General features: G+C 41.6%; 2 protein-coding genes across 2 annotated transcripts; one reads left to right on the plus strand and one right to left on the minus strand.

Moving 5' to 3' along the window:
* Positions 1-7,786: 7,786 nt before the first annotated feature.
* LOC120643063 (phosphoglycerate mutase-like protein 1) lies at positions 7,787-15,182 on the plus strand. Its single transcript, XM_039919595.1, has 10 exons — positions 7,787-7,840; positions 7,989-8,068; positions 8,828-8,990; positions 9,201-9,282; positions 9,403-9,487; positions 9,864-9,931; positions 13,909-13,960; positions 14,217-14,230; positions 14,491-14,521; positions 14,634-15,182. The coding sequence occupies exons 1-10, from the start codon at positions 7,787-7,789 to the stop codon at positions 14,713-14,715; spliced, it is 711 nt and encodes a 236-aa protein (XP_039775529.1). The 3' UTR covers positions 14,716-15,182.
* Positions 15,183-15,232: 50 nt separating this feature from the next.
* Positions 15,233-19,193, minus strand: LOC120639551. Its single transcript, XM_039915403.1, has 5 exons — positions 18,799-19,193; positions 18,138-18,313; positions 15,933-16,116; positions 15,621-15,727; positions 15,233-15,521 (listed from the first exon to the last, which is right to left on the minus strand). The coding sequence occupies exons 1-5, from the start codon at positions 18,868-18,870 to the stop codon at positions 15,440-15,442; spliced, it is 621 nt and encodes a 206-aa protein (XP_039771337.1). The 5' UTR covers positions 18,871-19,193; the 3' UTR covers positions 15,233-15,439.
* Positions 19,194-19,741: the final 548 nt, after the last annotated feature.

Genomic DNA, 19,741 nt, shown 5'->3' on the forward strand with positions numbered 1-19,741 from the left:
GTTCCATCTGGATACTCATCCAATATAAAAGGAATCTTAAATTTGGCAGAGAAGAAATTTACAAATCTCAAGTCCCATGACTGTCATGTGCTTATGACCGAACTTCTTCCAGTTGTGCTGCGGGGGATTCTGCTTGATAACGTCCGGTTAACCATCGTGAAGCTATGTGCCTTCCTCAACGCAGTTTCTCAGAAGATAATTGACCCGGAGAATTTGATAAAGCTGCAAAACGATGTGGTGCAATGTCTTGTTGGCTTTGAGCTGATATTTCCACCATCTTTCTTCAACATCATGACACATCTTCTAGTGCACCTTGTGAAAGAGATTGATATCCTCGGACCAGTATTTCTACAAAACATGTTCCCATTCGAAAGGTTCATGGGGGTACTCAAGAAATGTGTTCGTAATCGAGCTCGTCCATCGCCAGTGCCTACGGAACTGAGGAGGTCATTGACTTTGTGTTGACTTTATTGATGACCTTAAACCGATTGGAGTCCCTGAATCGTGATATGAGGGGAGACTAACTGGAAAGGGTATATTAGGAAAGAAATCTTATGTCTGCACAGATGATTTCTCATTCAAGAAAGTGCATTATATGGTTCTTCAACAATCATCCTTGGCTGACCCATATATCGAGGAACACAAGAAAATTCTGCTCTCCAATTTCCCGGAAAAGTCTGAGGCATGGATTATACGTGAGTACATGAACACTTTCTGTAGCTGGTTGCGGAAGCATCTAATGCATAACAAGGATATAAGTGAACAACTGTTCTTATTGGCTAGGGGGCCATCTTGGAATATCTTAACATACCAAGGGTACGAGATAAATGGAAACACATTTTATACGATAGCCCAAGATAAAAAGAGTACCAACCAAAACAGCGGTATTCGTATGGATGCCACGGACAATAATGGAAAAAAGGACACATATTACGGCTACATTGAAGAGATATGGGAGCTGGATTACGGTCCCAATTTCAAGGTGCCTCTATTTCGTTGCCAATGGGTTAAGCTATCTGGAGGAGGGGTAACAAAAGATGAGTATGGGATGACAATAGTTGATCTCAACAATCTTGGGTATAGAGACGAGCCAGTTGTCCTAGCCCAGGATGTCGCTCAGGTTTTCTACATTAAGGACATGTCTAGCAAGCCAAAGAAGGGGATAAACAAGCAAAAGGATGAGCCTAAGCGACACATAGTTCTATCAGGAAAGAGAAACATCGTTGGAGTGGAGGATAAGACAGACTTGTCAGAAGAATATAATAATTTTGTTGCCATTCCACCTTTCGAAGTAAATACTGATCCATGCATCCTGCTAACCAATGATGATGCTCCATACTTGCGCCGTGATCATAATCAAGGGACATTTGTGAAGAGAAAGTATGTTACCGCTAATCCTTCATGTACTTGATTCATTTTATATTATTGTATAAAAACATAATCGCAATTCGAATACTTTTATTATATATGTACTGTACAATTATAATTTATATGTTATATATATCATTTTTTATATTTTTTCACTTAATTACCAGACTCAATTATAATTTTCATTCAATAATGGATTACTCAACTAATTTTATTTATTTCATGAAATTACATTCACATTAACACACTATACTCTCTCACTAACACACACACTATCTCTCCAACTCACACACTACTCATTAATATCATGAAATTGCTTAATTTTATGCAAAATTCACTTTTTAAATGTTAATATCATGATAGAATCCACTTTCTGTCGAAAAGCAAAAGTTTGAAAAAATTTGTTCACCTAATATATTTTTGCATGGTCAAAATAACAAATATGATTTCAAAAAAGTTAGATATTTCGTTGACCCAATCACTTGAATGAAAATTAATTATTTTTGTTGCGTGTATCAAGTTTATATAGAGATAAGAAATTTTGTTCCATAATTTTTGGAATCATAATTTTATTAACTGAATTAACAAATGAAAGCCTAATTTAAAAGAGAAGTAAAAAGAAACAAAACCAAACATAAGATTTGGCGGGAACGAGGGAAAACGGGCCCCTTTTGTCCAGGGTGGTAGATCCACCCGGGACTAAAGGTGGGCCGCGGGCTGGGAATTTTCCCGGCCCGCCCAAAAACACCTTTTGTCCCAGGTGGAGCCACGACCCGGGACAAAAGGGCATTTTGTCCCGGGTCGTGGCTCCACCCGGGACAAAAGGTGGGCCCCCTATATATGTCCCTTAACCTCTGCCTTCCTCCCAACACTTGGGCATTCCTGATCTGCGCCGCGCCGTCGTCGTCTCCCATGGCGCCTCCTGCTCCGCTGCCGTCCCCGAGCGCCGCCCGAGCTCCGCCGCCTCCACGCCCCGGCCGCCTTGGACGATGACCCCGCCAGGCCACTCACCGGTGCGCCGCCATCCCCGGCCCCGTGCCACCTCGTCTTCGCCACCCCGGCCTCCACTCCGCGCGCGCCCTCGTCTTCGCCGCCCCCGGTGGCCTCCACTGCACGCCGCCGCGCTGCCACCCTCTCTGCTGCGTGCCACCGCGCCGCCAGCTCCCCGTCTCGTCGTCCAGGGCCGCCGCCCTAGGTTTCCCCGCCCTGTGTGAGTAGTGTGGCCGCCGGCATTTTCTTTTTTCTTTTCAAATTTTATGTTTATGTAATTCTGTTTTATATTAACTAGAATTCAATTATGCATATAGATATTTTTAGAATTATATTATGGATATAGTGTTTTATTTATTATATATTAAGTAGAATTGATTTATAGAGACATTATTAGAATGCAATTATGGTTATAATGTTTTCTTTATTTATAGAGATATAGTGAGAATTAGAGAGAATTTATAGAGATATAGAGAAGGAAATAGAGAATTAGAGAGATTTTCTTTTATGATGTATTTATTATTTAATTATGTCATTCAAAGATTTTAATTATCATATATTCATTATTTAATTATGTCATTCAAAGACTTTAATTTATCTTGTATTTATTATTTAATTATGTCATTCGAAGCCTTTAATTTATCATGTATTTATTATTTAATTATATCATTCGAAGCCTTTAATTTATCATGTATTTATTATTTAATTATGTCATTTATATTACTTCTCGAGCTCGCAAACTCGCGCTAACACACAATCGTTTCTGATAGTTTCCGATAGTTTCCGATCGTTACCGATCCCGACCGAATCATTTCCGATAGTTTCCGATCGTTACCGATACCGACCGAATTGTTTCCGATAGTTTCCGATCGTTACCGATACCGAGCGAATCATTTCCGTTAGTTTCCGATCGTTACCGATACCGACCGAATCGTTACCGATCTAAATGTGGATTATTTAGAGAATTTTTTTAAGGGTTTTATTTGTATTCATATTTTAGTTACGATGGACCCGCGACACACAGACGCGGAAGACGAACAGTTCCTGTTGAATATGATTGGCGAAGGTCAAGGAGATGTCGCTGAACAAGCTAATGATGGCAGCAATACTGACATATATTTGAATATGTCCGGTGATGGAATTGAGCCACCATCTATTCAGGATGACGCTGCTGCTGAACAAAGTGCTAATGTACATATCACAACTATACTTATTTGTAGTGACAATCATATTTTCATCTGAATCTATATGAATACTATGAATGTTTTTTTATAGCCGTCTGGATCATCGTCGCAGCAGAAAAAGACGAAGCGAGGCCCAACCAAAAAACTGGAAGGGCGGTTCATTATAACAGAAGTTGGTCCAGATGGCGAACCGATCGCTCCAGAAGCTGCCACCAAAAAATTCATAAGACAATCCAGATGTATTGTCAGGGACCACATCCTGATCAGCTTCAGGCTCTGGAAAGCTTCCAATCCAAGCGAGGAACGGGATGCGGTACCCGAAAGAGAAATAGAATGGTGCTAGCGGGAGCTTAAGAAAAACTTCATGGTTCCAGTTGAATCCGAAGAGATATGCAAGCGCTGGACCCTGAGTAAGATGGCCGAACAGCTGCAATCATTCAAGAAAATTTTGACGAAGAAATATATCAAGACCGGGACCACACTCTTATTTACCAGCGAGCTCGAAAAGCTCAAGGGTCACTGGGATGTATTTGTGGAATACAAGTCTTCAGAGCTTGGGCTTAAGAAGGTGCAGAAGGCCAAAGACAATGCCTCGAAGAAAGTGTACAATCACACTCTAGGCCAAGGAGGCTACAAGCTTGCAATACCCAAATGGGAGAAGATGGAGCAGGATCTGCTTGACAGAGGCATCCAACCTGCGACCATGAACTGGCCTGAAAGGTCAAGAACCTGGTTTTATGGTCACGGGGGAAGCTTGGACCCATTGACTGGTGACTGCATCTATGGGCCAAACATCCAGCGAGCAGCCTAGAGACTACAAGAGGCCATACAAGCAGCGGCCGAGGGAACATTCCAGCCGGATAGAGAGAGGGACAAGCTGACTTACGCCCTTGGGAATCTAGAGCATCCGGGCCGCACAAGAGGCAAAGGCGTGGTTTCGTGGAAGTATGGGTTCAGGGATTGCATTGAATCATATAGAAGCCGGCAAAGAAGAAAGAATGATGAGCAGGAGCACTTGCGAAGGCTGGAGGAACGACTCATGTCACACGATCAAAGACTGGAGGAAGAGGTTCAACGCCAAGTGGTCATAGCAATGAGCCAGCAACAGCAAGCGCAAACGGTGCCTCCAGAGCCTAATGTCGCAGCCGATCATCTGTCTCAGCGGAAAAGCAGCTGTGCTTCCACAGACGTCGCCGTCGTTGAGCCAACAGGGATCCAGGCCGCAGTTGAAGCAACGGCCCCGCAGTGATTTCCAGTGGATGAGATCACCCAGCGGACACCTTGTGGCCTGCAGACTGCCATTAAGAACTTAATGTTCACTGTTACGTACGGTACCGCCATGCCAACCCAACCAGGCGACGTGTACCACGGGCAGCAAATTCTACCAGGATACACAAGAGTTGGCATGGAGCAGGTGTGCCAGGGTTGGGAGACGCTCGAGCTTGATATTCCTGGAGGCGATGGGGAGAGGACACTAGCAGAAGCCATTCATGGCTACATCCTATGGGATAAGCGCTACATTGTCCTAAAGTCGGATGATCAAACACCAAGACCGGCATCTCAGCATGCCTCTCCAAGGCCGGCATCTCCGCAAAACTCCCCAAGGGCAGCACTGTCTCGGCAAGGTTCACCGGCACATTCTCCATCACCATCATCTCATGCGCCGATGAACACTCAAGCGTCACCGTCGCCTCCATGGTCACCACCTCCGCCGCCGGCAAAGAAGCATAAACAGCCACCGGCAAAGAAGGTAGCTGCACCGGCTAAGGAGCCTCCAAAGAAGAAGAAAAAGGAGAAGAAAACCAAGGAGGCTCCTATTAAACCCTGGGACATGAGCCTTGAAGAATGCGATCGGATAACTCAAGAAAGAGTTAAAGAGAACTTCAAGCTAAAGCCGGAGCCCGAGAAAGTGATAAATCTGATAGATTTGAAATTTTTTAAGGGAATGTGCGAAGCAAATAAGAGAAAATTTATTCCAAGAGATCCCCCTTCAGACTACGAACGCACAATTATCAAAACTACTGAGAAAAAGAAGAGACAATCAAAGTCATCGTCTTCCGACGTTCCACAGCTCGGAGCCCAAAAGAAACAATCAACAGAGCCTCTCGTAGTGGGACAGACGACGCAACTACAAGACTTTGTTACATTTTTGAAAGAATCAAACCTGACGGCGGCTCAGATTGCAGGGGGAGAAGATATTCCAAAGGCCGATGTGGTCGTCAAATGGACGTATGAGCTGGGCAAATCTCTTGTACCCCCCGAAGTAGTGTCCGTGCTTCCAACGCAAATGTATAAACTGCACCAGCACTACATGCGTGCGATGGCCGATTGCATCTTCATGCAGGGCGCAAAGATTAAAGATGATGATTTCTTAGGGGGGGGCATTATATGGATAAACTGGGAAGAAATTTACCAACTATTCCATCAGAAGGACCTCGACATCTCTATGGTCGGCTTTTGGGTTCTGTAAGTATTTTACTCTCCTTACGTATTGTTTTGCATGATCTCAACATACTGATCCCTTGATTTATTCGGTATCATGTAGAATGGAGATACAAACTTGCAGGAGAAAGGGATACTCTCACCTCGGCTTCATCGACCCAATTACTTGTAATTGGAGGATTCTACGCGACACTTCCGATGAGCTATTCCAAAACTTGTTCAAGTACATAAGCGTTCATCACAACAAGCAAATGATATTGTTTCCTTACAACTTTGCGTGAGTGATTCCTTCCGTCTAACTCTTTCTATTCTGTAATCGAATTGTTTAAATCTTAACTACCAAGAACTGCCTCCGTATAATCTTGCAGTGAATATTGGGTCCTAATTGTCATAATTCCCGAGAAGAGCCTACTCATGGTTATGGACTCATTGAGGAGAAATCCAGAACAATATGAAAATCTTCTTAACATGATGAAAAAGTAATTCTACCACTACTCCGTCGATGACCGATAATTTGAATCACTTTGTTACTTGACTATAATTGTTCTAATCATGCACAGGATTTGGAAACAATTCGCTAAAAATCATCCAGGCAAATTTGACAAGGAATTGAAGATCAAGACAGATTTTGCGGTACGCACTTGGATGATTCGTTGCACGATTCATTAGTTTTATTATATATTCATGTAAATACCTGATAATTTCTTCTCTCTTAAAGTGTATGAGGCAAAAACAAGACACTAATTTATGCGCATACTATGTATGCGAGAACATCCATGGTCTGGTAGGTCCTCCAAGGGCCTTGACAGATTGGGAGGAGGAAGTAATTAAAAAACTTGTTAATATTTGAACTCGTATTTTAATTAGTCAAAATTAATTATCCCCTTTTTTCCATAGGTCGAGGAGATGCGCGATAAACTCATACCGGAGGAAAAGATTATGGCGATTCAAGAACAATTGTCCGGATTTATTGTTGAGCAAGTCCTCGATCCAAAAGGCGAATTCTACTATGATGGACTATCTAATATTGAAAATCACAGCAAATATGATAATATACGCGTATATATGTAATTAAGAACGAATATACCTATGTAAATATATATGTGTGTATGTATTAAATTTCTATTTATGAGTATGTATGTATTATATATATATAAGCACTCCAATAATATAAATGTGTATATATATATATTTATATAATATTGGTCCTAGACATTTTCATATGTAAAGGAATTCACATGTATAGATATGTGTATACATATATATAAGTGAATTAATTTATATATGAAAACTATCTAGGACAAATATTATATAAGTAACTATATATATATATATTAGTGGAGATCATACACACTGAATTCCAATACATAAGTTTAATTGAAATGCAAAAGTATAATTAAAATAGAAAAAGAATTGAGAAAAGGAAAACAGGAAAAAAGGGACCTTTTGTCCCGGTTGGTAACACCAACCGGGACAAAAGGGTGCGCCAGCCACGTGGCGCTGGCAGCACCTTTTGTCCCGGTTGGTAGCCTTTTGTCCCGGTTGCCAGACCCGGGACAAAAGGACCCCCCCTGTCCCGGCCTGGCGTTCCCGGTTGGGAAACCGGGACAACAAGGGTTTCCCAACCGGGACAAATTAGCGTTTCTGTAGTAGTGGGACCTAGTAGAGAGTCTGCCGGAGTGTTTTTTTTAATTAACCCTCTAAATTTGAGATATGATGTTGTTTAGAGGGTCTGGTGGAGTTGCTCACCTCTTTTATCCGGAAACAATGAATCTCTGCTGGTATCAACCATCAGATCAGAAATGGCCAAACATCTCATTGGCAATGTGCCCATCTGCTCACATAAATCGCTCTCAGTAACTTATAAGTCCCAAGGTTTTGCACCAAATTTGTAGCCAAAATATAGCCAACTGAACTCTTGTCCACTTCGAAGTCTTAATTTGTAGCTCTCTACATTGGTTGAGTTTCTGGTTCTCCATGATTAATATTTACCTAAATGTGTAGGTTGACTATCTGCGAGAGCATGTGAAAAACTGTGGGCTTGCAGAGAAGATTGAGCTGGTTATTTGTTCCCCTTTACTAAGGTATAATATTCCATTAACATTTTTGGAGTATTTCTCTTGTTCCTCCTTTTACCTCAGCGTGGCATTTTGGAAGGGTCTATTAAAGTCCGTCTTATGTGCTTTGGGTTTATTATTTGGTTCAACCATTTTATGCAGCCTTAATTAATCATGCCTTTATTGCAATGCCTTGGGGATATATCAACACATGGCTTAAGTTTTTATGAATTTTTATTTTCAAGCTTGATAATTGCTCAAATGCACATTGCAAAGCTTCATGTTCTTAGCTTTATTCATGTTGCGATCATTAAAATGAAAGGCCATCACCGGCAAGCTTAGAGATAAGACAACGCCCATTACATGACTTTCCTCTTTAGCCCTTGGTATAAAAATAATTACCCTAAGCCCCTCTTTAGTTTGGAAATGGTGTTCTAGATTAACCATTGACTTTGTACTTTGTAATTGGACCAATCTTTCACTCTCTTATTAATACAAAGATACGCAGCTCTCCTGCGTGTTCGAGAAAAAAAAATTAACCATTGACTTTCACCTCTACCATACACCCTTTTTTTACTCTACTTGATCTATACAGGAATACCATAGGATAAGAAACATGTCGAGTGCGTAGTTTGTTGCACAAAGAAACCCACTTTACCTTATTGTTCGAAGTTAGGTTTTAAGATAATCACATCCATGTTATTCTCCCGATGATACATTACAGTAGGTTAACTACTGATGAGTGAGACTCAATATATTTGACCCTGGAATTAATATTGATCACAGGACTATGCAGACTGCAGTGGGGGGTTTTGGTGGTGAAAGCTATACTGGTGGAGGTGGTGCACCTCCGTTAATGGTGGAAAATGCTGGACAAAGTGAACGTCTGGCAATTTCAAGTTTGAACTGCCCACCGTTTCTTGCAGTTGAGAACTGCAGGGAGCGCTTGGTACTTCCTTTTCCTGAAGAATACATGTAAAACATAAACAGTCAGTTGATTAAGATATTATGGTTACATGGGTTTTGCAAAGCAATGATATATGCCGCAACTCCGTGACTCATTTACATTATTTTTGTTCACTAGATTGACCACATTGGTCATTCCTACTATACCTTAATTACTTTCTGTATTTCACTTTTTTAATTATTTTGTTAAAAGCAAGGTGGGCATCCCTGTGATAAGAGGAGGAGCATTGCAGAGTATCGAACAATCTTTCCTGCCATCGATTTTTCACTGGAAAGTATCATCTTGCTGTCAATTGACAAATCAATTTGTGGACCTCTCCAATTCAATATTGTAGTATATATACTAACATCGTGGTGTATTGTAGTATATATAAAGTCGCTTTCACTGCAGATAGAGAATGATGAAGATGTTCTTTGGGTACCAGATGTTAGAGAAGCACATAAGTCAGTTGCAGCGAGGGGTATGAAGTTCATGGATTGGTAATTAACTTCTGTTTTCTATGATCAATCAATATATTTTTCATGAGTACAACTATGAAAATCAATATCCATCTTGTATAACCAATATTTCAGCTGCATGTGTTATGCAAATAATAATTGGCTTTTGATAATGGCATACTTTTCATTCTTTTTACACAAATTATGGAAGCATATCACTGCTTAGACACTATAGTTAGTAACTCCTTTTTTGTATAGCCATGGATTGCCAGAGTTTGTTTCTTTGCGATTAATAGTCATTTTGAATGCTGGTTATGGCCCTAGAAAGTGATTTAATTAAATGGTCCATCGAATATACCAGTTTTACATTTGTGTGGTTATATTCATTTGCCCTTTTTTTTCTTGAAGTTACTTGTAGGTTATGGACGAGAGAAGAGAAAGAGATAGCTATCGTCACCCATAGCGTCCTATTACAAGATACCTTATATACTGGAGTCTGCTCATTTCCCTAGGGTTAAAATCCTAGGAAAAGGTCCAATAAATGGTAGGGAACAATGCTCCCTAGGAAGTTTGGTAGGGAAATATGCCTAGGGAGATTTTCGACGGGAAATAGCCAGTGCCCTACGATTTTTCCTAGGGAAAGCCAAATTCCCTACAGATTTCGATTCCTAGGGAAACATGATGACATGGAGTAGCATCCTACATGGAAAGTTTGTTACCCTAGGGTTCAAGTTTCCTAGGGAAACTGCATGAACTACCAGCATAGCTACTATCCCTACGTTTTATTTCTCCTAGGGAAATAGTTTGAATCATATATTGCATTCAAATACAACATAAGCATAAATTCGAATTTGAAATTTGAATCCAAATTTTTAAGTCACAATACATACACAGGGACAAAAATCATATTCATCATTGCTGCAGATATTATCTCAAAATTACATATAAAAGTCCAACATGGACATGTCCAAAAGAGAACAGGTAGCAAATATCCATACCAATTTCTCCCCAAAATATATGCATACCAGCAGCAACTTAGTGTATCCAAACAAATATGCCTGGATTTCACAAGTCCAGCACATCACAGTGAATCAAAATAAACATTCTAGGACATGCATGAGTTCAAAAGAGTGGAAATTCATCAACTTGAGGAGGTGAGTAGTTGCCGCCACCACTTGCAGTTCCATTCACAAAGCCGCCGCCAGTTGCATTCGTATTCAAAATGTCAGCATCATAATTGCAACCACTTGTATTATTCACATAGGCACCAAATCGACCATAGGCAATCCTGCTCAACAATTCTTCTGGGCTTTCCCCTCTAATGGCTGATCCGAACGTACCAGCCTGCATAAATAAATAAAGGCTTAATCAATATAAATTTTTTCTACACTACTATTCCTAGATAGCATATATCATGGTAATCCCAAATCACAAGGAACTGTTCTTGCAGACCGTACCCATTAAAAGTTCACGACACAATGCTCACCATCCTCAAATAAATATTAATTCATGATCAAATCTGTTTCAAACATTGTTTGCTTAGAAATGCAAATGAGTGCAACCTACAAAATGTTTGCAACAAATGGATGCAAAGCTCACTGATTTTATAATGTCACTAGATATAATGCACTGTGGACAATAAAAAAGAATCTCAAGTTTTAATTTGAACAGGAAAATAATAGTTGGCATGAGTAAAGATTTCATGGGATCACATCAGGTGTCAAACAAAGTGAACTTGACACGTGTGTAAGCTACTTTTCATCAAACTTACATTATCAGGAGAGGGGTTTGGAGATGGTGAAACAACATATGTCGGAGGCGGGGGAGGCAGGGGTGAAGGAACTGTTTCTAGAGGCATGCCACAGTGCATAGCCATACTCTGCAGATTTGATGATATATGATGTATGTCATTATTATGTTGGAATTGCCACAAGATTAATGTCCAAGAATCTGTGTCAGATCTCACCTCCATAAATTTCTGGATCTTTTCATCTCGATCTTGTACCATTCTACCCCACTCCATCATGGTTTGGGCATATTCCTTAGCTAATCGACTATCAAGAGCTTCCTTCCTCAATTGTTCCTCTTCCTGCTGACGTTGACGCCTTGCAGCCATAGCAGAAGCATGACTTCCCTTCAACTGAGGGAGGACTTCACTGTCATTGACGGTCCCATTAAATGTAGCCCATTTCCCATGTTGCCGACCACAAGAGCATTGGTAAAGAGCTCTAACATCCAACGGTGAATGTAGCCAATCAAATTCTGGTTCATTTAACTCAATGACAGTAGCTTTGTATGTCTCCTGCCCATACAAAAATTTATTATGAGAATTTGCAAAATACAAAATAATACAAAAGAGGAGCAGGTGGAAACAGTGAAGAGATGAGCATCTAGGACATACCAAGCACTTTGTGGCTTCTTCTGTATTTAGTGAAGTCATATCTTCAGGATTTGGACCTCTATGAGTATGGACCCATGCCTCCACTTCAGAAACAGCTCTCCCTAATTTATGCAAGCATCGATCTTAACATATGGCATTTTCAGACCACTAAGCAAACGCTTGCACTCATACAAGTTCTTTGGCATTTTGTGGTTCTCAGGCAGCACATCATCAAATAGACTAAGCAATTTATTAATGCACTCTGCAGAGAGGTTGTGTTGTGACTTAATTGCCATCAACCGGGCAACTGCGGTTAGTTGTGCAACACTTGTAAAGCTATGCAGCCGCTCTTTTGAAGCAGCCAACATATCATAAAATGCTTTAGCATCTATTGTTGGTTCTTCTTCTACACTATGCATTGCATCACCAAAGTCGGCTAACATTTCATCTAAACCATCAGCAGTTTGGTTATCATGTTCATGTTCCAATAAAGGCTCACTAACAAATTGTTCTCCGTGCTCAGTCCATATATTATACCCAGGCATGAATCCTCTTTTACACAAATGCATGCTCATTATGGCTCTCCTCCGTCTAACTCTATTGCAGCAATCTGAACACGGGCAAACTACTCCACGATTTTCAACATTAGGGATAGCACTAAAAGCATGGTCTAGAAAAGCATTTGTGTTGTGCACCCAATCCTGAGAATGACAGCCATTGTCATTCCAACCATTGTACATCCAACTACGGTCTGCCACTGACATTGCTGCTAATTCTTGCTAAAAATAAACCCTCCCTAAGGATAAACCCCTGTTTAATATCATTTATCAAATAGAAGCAAATCACAATCACAGTACAAAAGAGAAATTAAGTGATGCAATAGTATGAAAGAACTGATAGAACATAATTTTTTATCTCACCTTGAAGCTTTCTATGTAGCGATGGAAGCTGGTCGGCGTTGCAGGTAGCTTTTCGCCCCATTCTCTCCCTGACTCCCTCTCTCTACCAGCTCGGGTGGGAAGCTGGCAGCTAAGCAGCTTGAGGCATGGGCACGTGGTGCTGTTGGTTCTCCAGAACCTGTTTCTCAGGCTTCAGCTCCCGATTCCTCACTGATGGAAGTAATTCTATTTGAGAAATCATTTAACAAGCTGATCGATTCCTGATTCCTGACATATGAACAAATATAGAGGCATGTGTGAAACAATATCTGAAAAACTGTTGCGGAACTTTCACATTTCAGAGTAATAGAAAGGGCAATTATAAGTTCGCGTAGCTCCAATCGATCATACCAATCATTTTTACAAAAATATATATGCACGCATCGGGATGTACGGGAGCTCGGCCTCACCTTTATGGCCTCCGGCGCATTCGGACGGCGGCCTGGCGGTGGTCGGGCTCACGTAGGCTCCCCAGGCGGCGGCACCAGACCTGGTGGTGGCCCCGCCCGTGCTCCCCACCGGCGGGCGGCCCCCGACCAGTGGCGCGGCCGCGACTGCTCCTCAGGCAGTGGGGGGCCCTCGACCTGCTGGTGCACCCGTGCGTGCTCCTCAGGCAGGCGGACCCCAAGCTCGTGGCGCAGGGGTGCAGGGGCGGCGACGCTCCATAGGTTGGAGAGGGAGGAAGAGAGCAAATGGAGGCGTCGGCGGCGCTTCACTGGGGGCTAGAGGGAGCGGAGAGAGGGAGAGAGGGGTGGCGGCGCACAAGGTTGGAGAGGGAGGAAATTTTAGTCGCGTTTGGAGAGGGAGGCTGGGGTGCAAGGGCAGCTGTAGGGTTGGGCGGCGGCGCGGTTGGAGAGGGAGGGAGGGCGGGATTAGGTTTTGGGCTGCAGAGTTGGCGCGGGGGAGGAAATTTTAGTCGATTCGTGGGCGGGATGGGGGAGATATTCCCTAGAAACTACAATGTTTCCTAGGGAAATCTGCCATCTGGCCACCAACGTGTCCTTGGCTAGCCAGCGCATCGCAGCAAATTCAGATTTCCCTAGGAATTTGATCTACCGTTCTAGGGAAATAATCTTTCCCTACGATTCCTCAAGATTTCCTAGGGACAAAAAACAACCCTAGGGAAACAGGTGAATTCTAGTAACGCATGTACAGCAAGGAGTGCCATCCAACCATAAGACACGAAATGAGCAAGCGGTAAGTGACTCGGCATTGACTTCTTTCATGCCTCATAGCTGTCAAGAAATCTATTTCCAACCTAGCAACATTCTTTTAATTTATATTTCAACACTCCCCTCGTGTATATGCCCAATATAAAAGAATAAGCATATTCACTTTTCTGTTGTGATGATATTTGCTATTAAATTGATGCACCGACTAGTTCAGCTCAAACGCCTAACCATATGGGGAGGTGGAAAATTCATTTACACTTCAGCACCTCCTTACGTGCAAGCTATCGCAATTGCATGTCTCAACGGTAAACTTAAGAGCTAACTATATTTATTTATATTTATTTTTGCTCGCTAGGATTAGAACTCAGAGACCTCCAACTTTGAACTGGCCGGTGCATTCACTTAAACTTACGTGAAAAGAAGGTCCTCTCACTTATACAGTTATACTTCACCACTTATTAAGAACGTAAAATGTTGAAAGTTAAACAAACCGTGCTTATCTTTATCAGATCTTTATCAGAGGTATCTGCTTCTAACTTCCGTTTGGTCTTATGTAGCTCCGCTCAATGATACTTGTTGACAGGAGGTCTGTTCTCTGCCTCCTTGTATACGTATGGCGTGCTCTAGTTTTCTCTAATAGTTGTTTTGCAGATACCGATCAGTTCTTTTCTAATGTTAACAATCTTTCCATTCTGCAGTGTGATTGGGTTGGGCTCCCCCAGTTTGAACTACCCAGGCAATATTCCAGTCAGACTTGACTTGCTTGGCAATAGCATGTAATTTAATACGTAACGCACGGAATTGGGGGATTGTGAGAAACACATGGTATTTTGATGTATGATGATGACTGAGATGTGAGATGTGGAGAGGACAGGATTGATCACAAGAAGCAAGAATTCTCACGGGTATCTTCTTGGATTGATCACAAGAAACAAGAATTCTCAAGGTTCTTCATTGCAAAGGGCAGCTTCGAAAAGTGCCAGCACGTACCAACCTACGTTTCAATCGGTTCCTGCTGAAAATAATATCCTGCATTGTATATCGTGCACAACTTGAAAATTCATTTTTGATGCAATTATCGCTTTTAATTTTATAATTACAGTCAGTGTCAGGACAATTTTAAAATTTTCTTGGGGAGTTGTCTTTGCTACAAAACTCTTGCAGCAGCTTATCCGTTTATGCACATATACAAATCCTGCAGCAATTTATCATGTCAATTTGATTTCACCTTGCTAATGATAAAAAATTAGAAAGGCCACAGCCCAGAGACTGAGCACGTAATCTCAAATTCAGGCACTACAGTCACACAACGTTACCAACACAAAATTGGAAAGATCACGATCCAGCAACCTCTGGATTATTTGTTAAGACAATTATTGACTTCTCCACAGGCAAACCGTGAACAAACAGTCCAATGCAAGTTCTACTTGAAGCGACAAATTGTAAATAACAAAATCCATAACGACAATAAGTTATAGCGCAGTATGTCAAAAGCATCAAGTATCTACGTCTTGTTATTCTTTGCCATCTCTTCCACATCAAGCTCCACTGCCAGTACAGGTGCATCCTGGTTCATGGCAATGCCACTGTTGCACAGATGGTAGAAACAAACATTTAGCTGATGCGGGGTGCAGGTATTGAATGAGATTAGAGGCAGCAGAGCTGAATATAGCGTAGGAATAGACCTGTTCTCGACCAGACCATGATCAACAGCTGTTCTTAAAGAGTATATCACTCTGCCAAGGATGTCAGTCATAGGGACAGGTCCAAACAAGCGGCTATCTCTAGCTTCCTGTCACCAAAACAATCATGAAAAAACTTTAACAAAGAGGCCTTTGTTGAAATGCAATCACTTATTTGCCAAAACGACAATGAGAATCTTCAGTGAGGGCATAGTAACATCTCAGGTTTACATAACAAAATCGAGCATATCTTGGTGCAACGCCACCTAACAGAATTACACATGTTATTATTACAAGCATAAATAACATACATACCTTCGGCTTTAGGGCCTGGTTGTCTGCCAGGACCCAGCATTGGTCTTTCTCGAGTACAAATGGCTCATCCTTCTCATCACTAGAGACCATCTCATAGCCTTCTAGGGCAGCCAGCCGTCGAATAATTAGATCATCAGATTTCTCTGGATCTTTTAACAAGACGACGTCCCCAACAAAGACTTGCCTGTGAAGATAAATTTGATGCACAAAAGACCATTAAAAACGCTTCAAGGAAAATATGATGCTGTAAATGGTCTACGGCTATCAGGTGAAGTAGCCTTATGAACCAGTGAACCAGGCTTCCTTCATGTTCATGCTTGAGAATTTATAATAGTTATTCAATGAGATCCATCAGTTGATTTAAAAGGAGGTATCAGGTATTGGTTAGTCCAGTACATAAACCTTGAGATTAATTAAACTTCACATTGTCAAAACTTGGAAAACAATGTTGCTTCATACAAACAGATGGACCATGATCAATTGCTGTTCTTAAAGAGTATTACCAGAAAGGAATGTGGCAACATCGGCATATCATTTTGCACTGACTGCATGAGTTGATTAGCAAATGTGGAAATGATATTAGCTGATATTAGCTATACGCATGGTTTATTATAGGATTAGGCCTGAGCTGGTTTGGACCCTGAGCATTAGATAAATCTACAACAAACCATAATCACTGGTCCTCAATTCCACGATAGCTCGAAGCAGTGAATAACTTCACCAGACAAGTTGCAGTCATTAACAGAATAACAAAATTCATGTACATAATTACAAACAAATATCGGTTAAATTTCAAAATCATATTGTTGAACTGTGGTCAGGTTCGTGAAAGGCTTCTGGTACATCAACCCTATTAGAACTGCGGCTAAGGGCATCTGTCCATGCTGTGCAATATAGTTTGTCAATGAGTTGGTATCTTAATATAAGTTTCTTAATAGTTATTACTGTATCTAGAAATAGCAAATATATGTGTGCAAAAAAAGTGTCAAAACACAAAACAGAGACTAAGTGGTTCCTGGGTTAGTTTTATAAAAAAAAAATTACACAATATTAGTTCATTTGATAAGAACATCTCTAATTTCACTCAAACATTCTTTGCTGAACAAAGAAAGGTAGCATATGCCTGTTATCAGGTTTGAAATACAAGCAAAGGAAGGTTAAGCCATGAGACAGACAGAGATAAACAGGTTGCCACCAACATTCTGGCACCCAGATTCTGTCCATGAACGGCACGACAAATTCTGTATTACTCACAAGCTTCCAAGATGAGTATTGTATATGGATGGAAATCTTGTCATGTCTACTTTCAAATGCAATAGATGGGCACTCACTTGGAACTGTATAGAAAGAATTATGCATATTTTTGTGTAAGTAAACCCAACCAACCAAATTAGGAGGGATGGATGCTCTCTTAAAACCTAACCAGGAACCTAATTTAGAAAAACAGAGAAGCCAAGTGCTCTTCTTCTTTGCCACAGTTGCCCCCTTAAGAATTGGGAGTTATTCTCTAACTCTTGTGTTCTTTTGCATTCTTGTGATTGCAGCAGCTCATCTACCTTGACCGGTTCAGTGTGGATCAAGTGTGTACTTGGGCGAATTCCTTTATCACAGGTGGTTGTCCAAACAGGTGTTTGACAGTTCATGCCACCAACTTGCCAGTTACATGGATCAAGTGATCTCCATGATCCTAAGACAAGGAGATTGGGCACGCACCCGCATCACGATTATTGTATTCAAAGTTCTACATCATATAGATCAAGTCACCCTGGTTGCAGGTGCACACAAATGGCGAGCATTGAGCAGTACCAATGCAAATCTCACAAAATGTTTGGCTTCAACAACGCAACAGTTGAAGCAAAAACATACTTGCAGATTTCCCTAGTTCTAATGTAGTGCGGGCTAGTTCATTGCAATTTAGATGTCAGGAGGGTTGGGAAAGAAATAAAATTTTGATAGGGGTGAATCGTAAAGAAAAAGTATAGGAGTACATCTTTAAGAAATGGTACTTCCAAGAATTCAACTAGTAAACTGTCACCTAAAGTACTCCCTGTTAGTCAACTTTTAAACTAGGGTGCATATATTTATTTTCAACCACAATATAAACACTGGGCACATGCTTGGATAGGAATATCATGTTAGTGATTGGCAACATCAAAAAGAGGGGCGCAGCTAGCAGAGTGCAGCGGGGGGAAAGAAAGTGCTTACGTGGGGCTTAAATTTGCGAGCTTTCTGACAAGGAGGGCTCCTCCAGTTGGAGATACGATGGGAGCCATGGCTTCTCCCCCTTTGGTCCAATGCGTGAAGGTGAGCTTGCCTTGGAAGAAGTTTTTCCATATTGCATCCGTTAGCTCTGTACTGTTGATCTGGCCGACATTATATTTCTGCTTGGATACAGATGCAGTGAAGATAAATATATGAATAGAGTTGAAGCTTTCTTTTTTTTTTTGGAAAATGTTGAAACATGAAGGCCCAAAAAACAAAAACAAAAAAAAAATGATGTTCCACGGGTACAATTAACATGGTGACAATAATAAAACCTAAGTAGGAGTTGTGAAGGAATGAAGTCGGACTGACGCTGCTGCAAGCACATCATGCATAATGTTACAGCCATTTCCTATGGTTGGTCCAGCTGTTCGTCTCCACGGCTCAAAATTGAAGTTTGTAGTAGTGTTTCGGTTAACGGCAAATGAATCGAACAGAATCGACAAATAACAGACAGGAATGCAGATAGGGGGCAAGTAACTAGGGAGAAAGGTAGGATAAACACTAGTACTAGCATGCATGGATCTAGAGCGAGGGCGGAGGAGTGAGAGGAAGCATGGGGAGGGAGGGAGGGAGGGAGGGAGATGAATGTATCAGTTAGAACCTTCCATGTGAGGGAGATGGAGTACTCGAACTTGTGGGCGGCGTAGCGGAACCACGTTGACAGCGAAACCATCCTTCCCCAACCTCCTCCCGGCTGCCTATCTGCTGCTCCTGTACTGATCCCCTCTCCTTCTCGGGGAGATTTCCTTCCGGCTGCACGGCGGCGGAAGCTGGCGCCACCAGGTCTCCTAGCCAGAGGAGCCCCGCAAGGGAACAACGGGGAGGCGAGGTGCGGTGAGGGCGACCGGAGCTGGGGAGAGAGGAAGAAGGGGATGGCGCAGGCGGCGGCCGCGTCGTGCAGCAGGGGAACGCTGGGATCTTTTGGGTTTTTTTTTTCCTCTTCTCTTCCTGGGTTTACCCTAAGGGGCCATGCAGTCGGAATTTGTTGTTGGGCCCTTTTCCACCATTCCCGATTTATCTTTTTTTTTTGTTTAGGGCTGATGGGCAAGGCTCAGATCAAGATAGAGGATTAGATATCGTCCAAAAAGATAGAGGATTAGAGGTGCTCTTCTGATTTTCGTGTCGACAAACATGTTTTACATAAAGCCCCTGTGTTGTGATGACCTAGGATTATCACTCGCACATTTTGCTCATCCTAAATATCGTATATTTAAAATTGAGGGAGTAGGAGTTAATTTATCCTTGATTAAAAATGATTGGCGGGTTTAAAATATGATCTTATAAAGTAAGATTGCCGGCTGTTCGATTTGGTTCATTTTCGCTTATAAAAAAATCGAAAAAAAATTACGGTATCACAGACGATGGGAGTGCATCCTCCGATGATGGTGATGAGTTCTTTCAGTGATTCCAATGCTGCAGCTCTGATAGCATGATTGTCCAATGACTTGTATTTTATTACTTTGGAGATAAAATTATTGTAATAGGTTAGGGAATGATATATTATGACTCATTAAATTTTAGTTAATCCTCTAATGTTAAAAGGT

This window comes from Panicum virgatum, chromosome 7K, assembly GCF_016808335.1.
Source record: "Panicum virgatum strain AP13 chromosome 7K, P.virgatum_v5, whole genome shotgun sequence".
In the NCBI taxonomy this organism is placed as follows: Eukaryota; Viridiplantae; Streptophyta; class Magnoliopsida; order Poales; family Poaceae; genus Panicum; species Panicum virgatum.

Coding starts and splice junctions, on each gene's coding strand:
- LOC120643063 (XM_039919595.1), top strand. CDS start 7,787: ATGGCCAAACATCTCATTGGCAATGTGCCCATCTGCTCACATAAATCG. Junction 9,283..9,402: donor CATCGATTTTTCACTGGAAA/GTATCATCTTGC, acceptor CACTGCAGATAG/AGAATGATGAAGATGTTCTT. Junction 9,932..13,908: donor CCTATTACAAGATACCTTAT/ATACTGGAGTCT, acceptor AATTCTAGTAAC/GCATGTACAGCAAGGAGTGC.
- LOC120639551 (XM_039915403.1), bottom strand. CDS start 18,870: ATGGTTTCGCTGTCAACGTGGTTCCGCTACGCCGCCCACAAGTTCGAG. Junction 15,728..15,932: donor ACCAGGCCCTAAAGCCGAAG/GTATGTATGTTA, acceptor TTTTGGTGACAG/GAAGCTAGAGATAGCCGCTT. Junction 15,522..15,620: donor CATGGTCTGGTCGAGAACAG/GTCTATTCCTAC, acceptor TCTGTGCAACAG/TGGCATTGCCATGAACCAGG.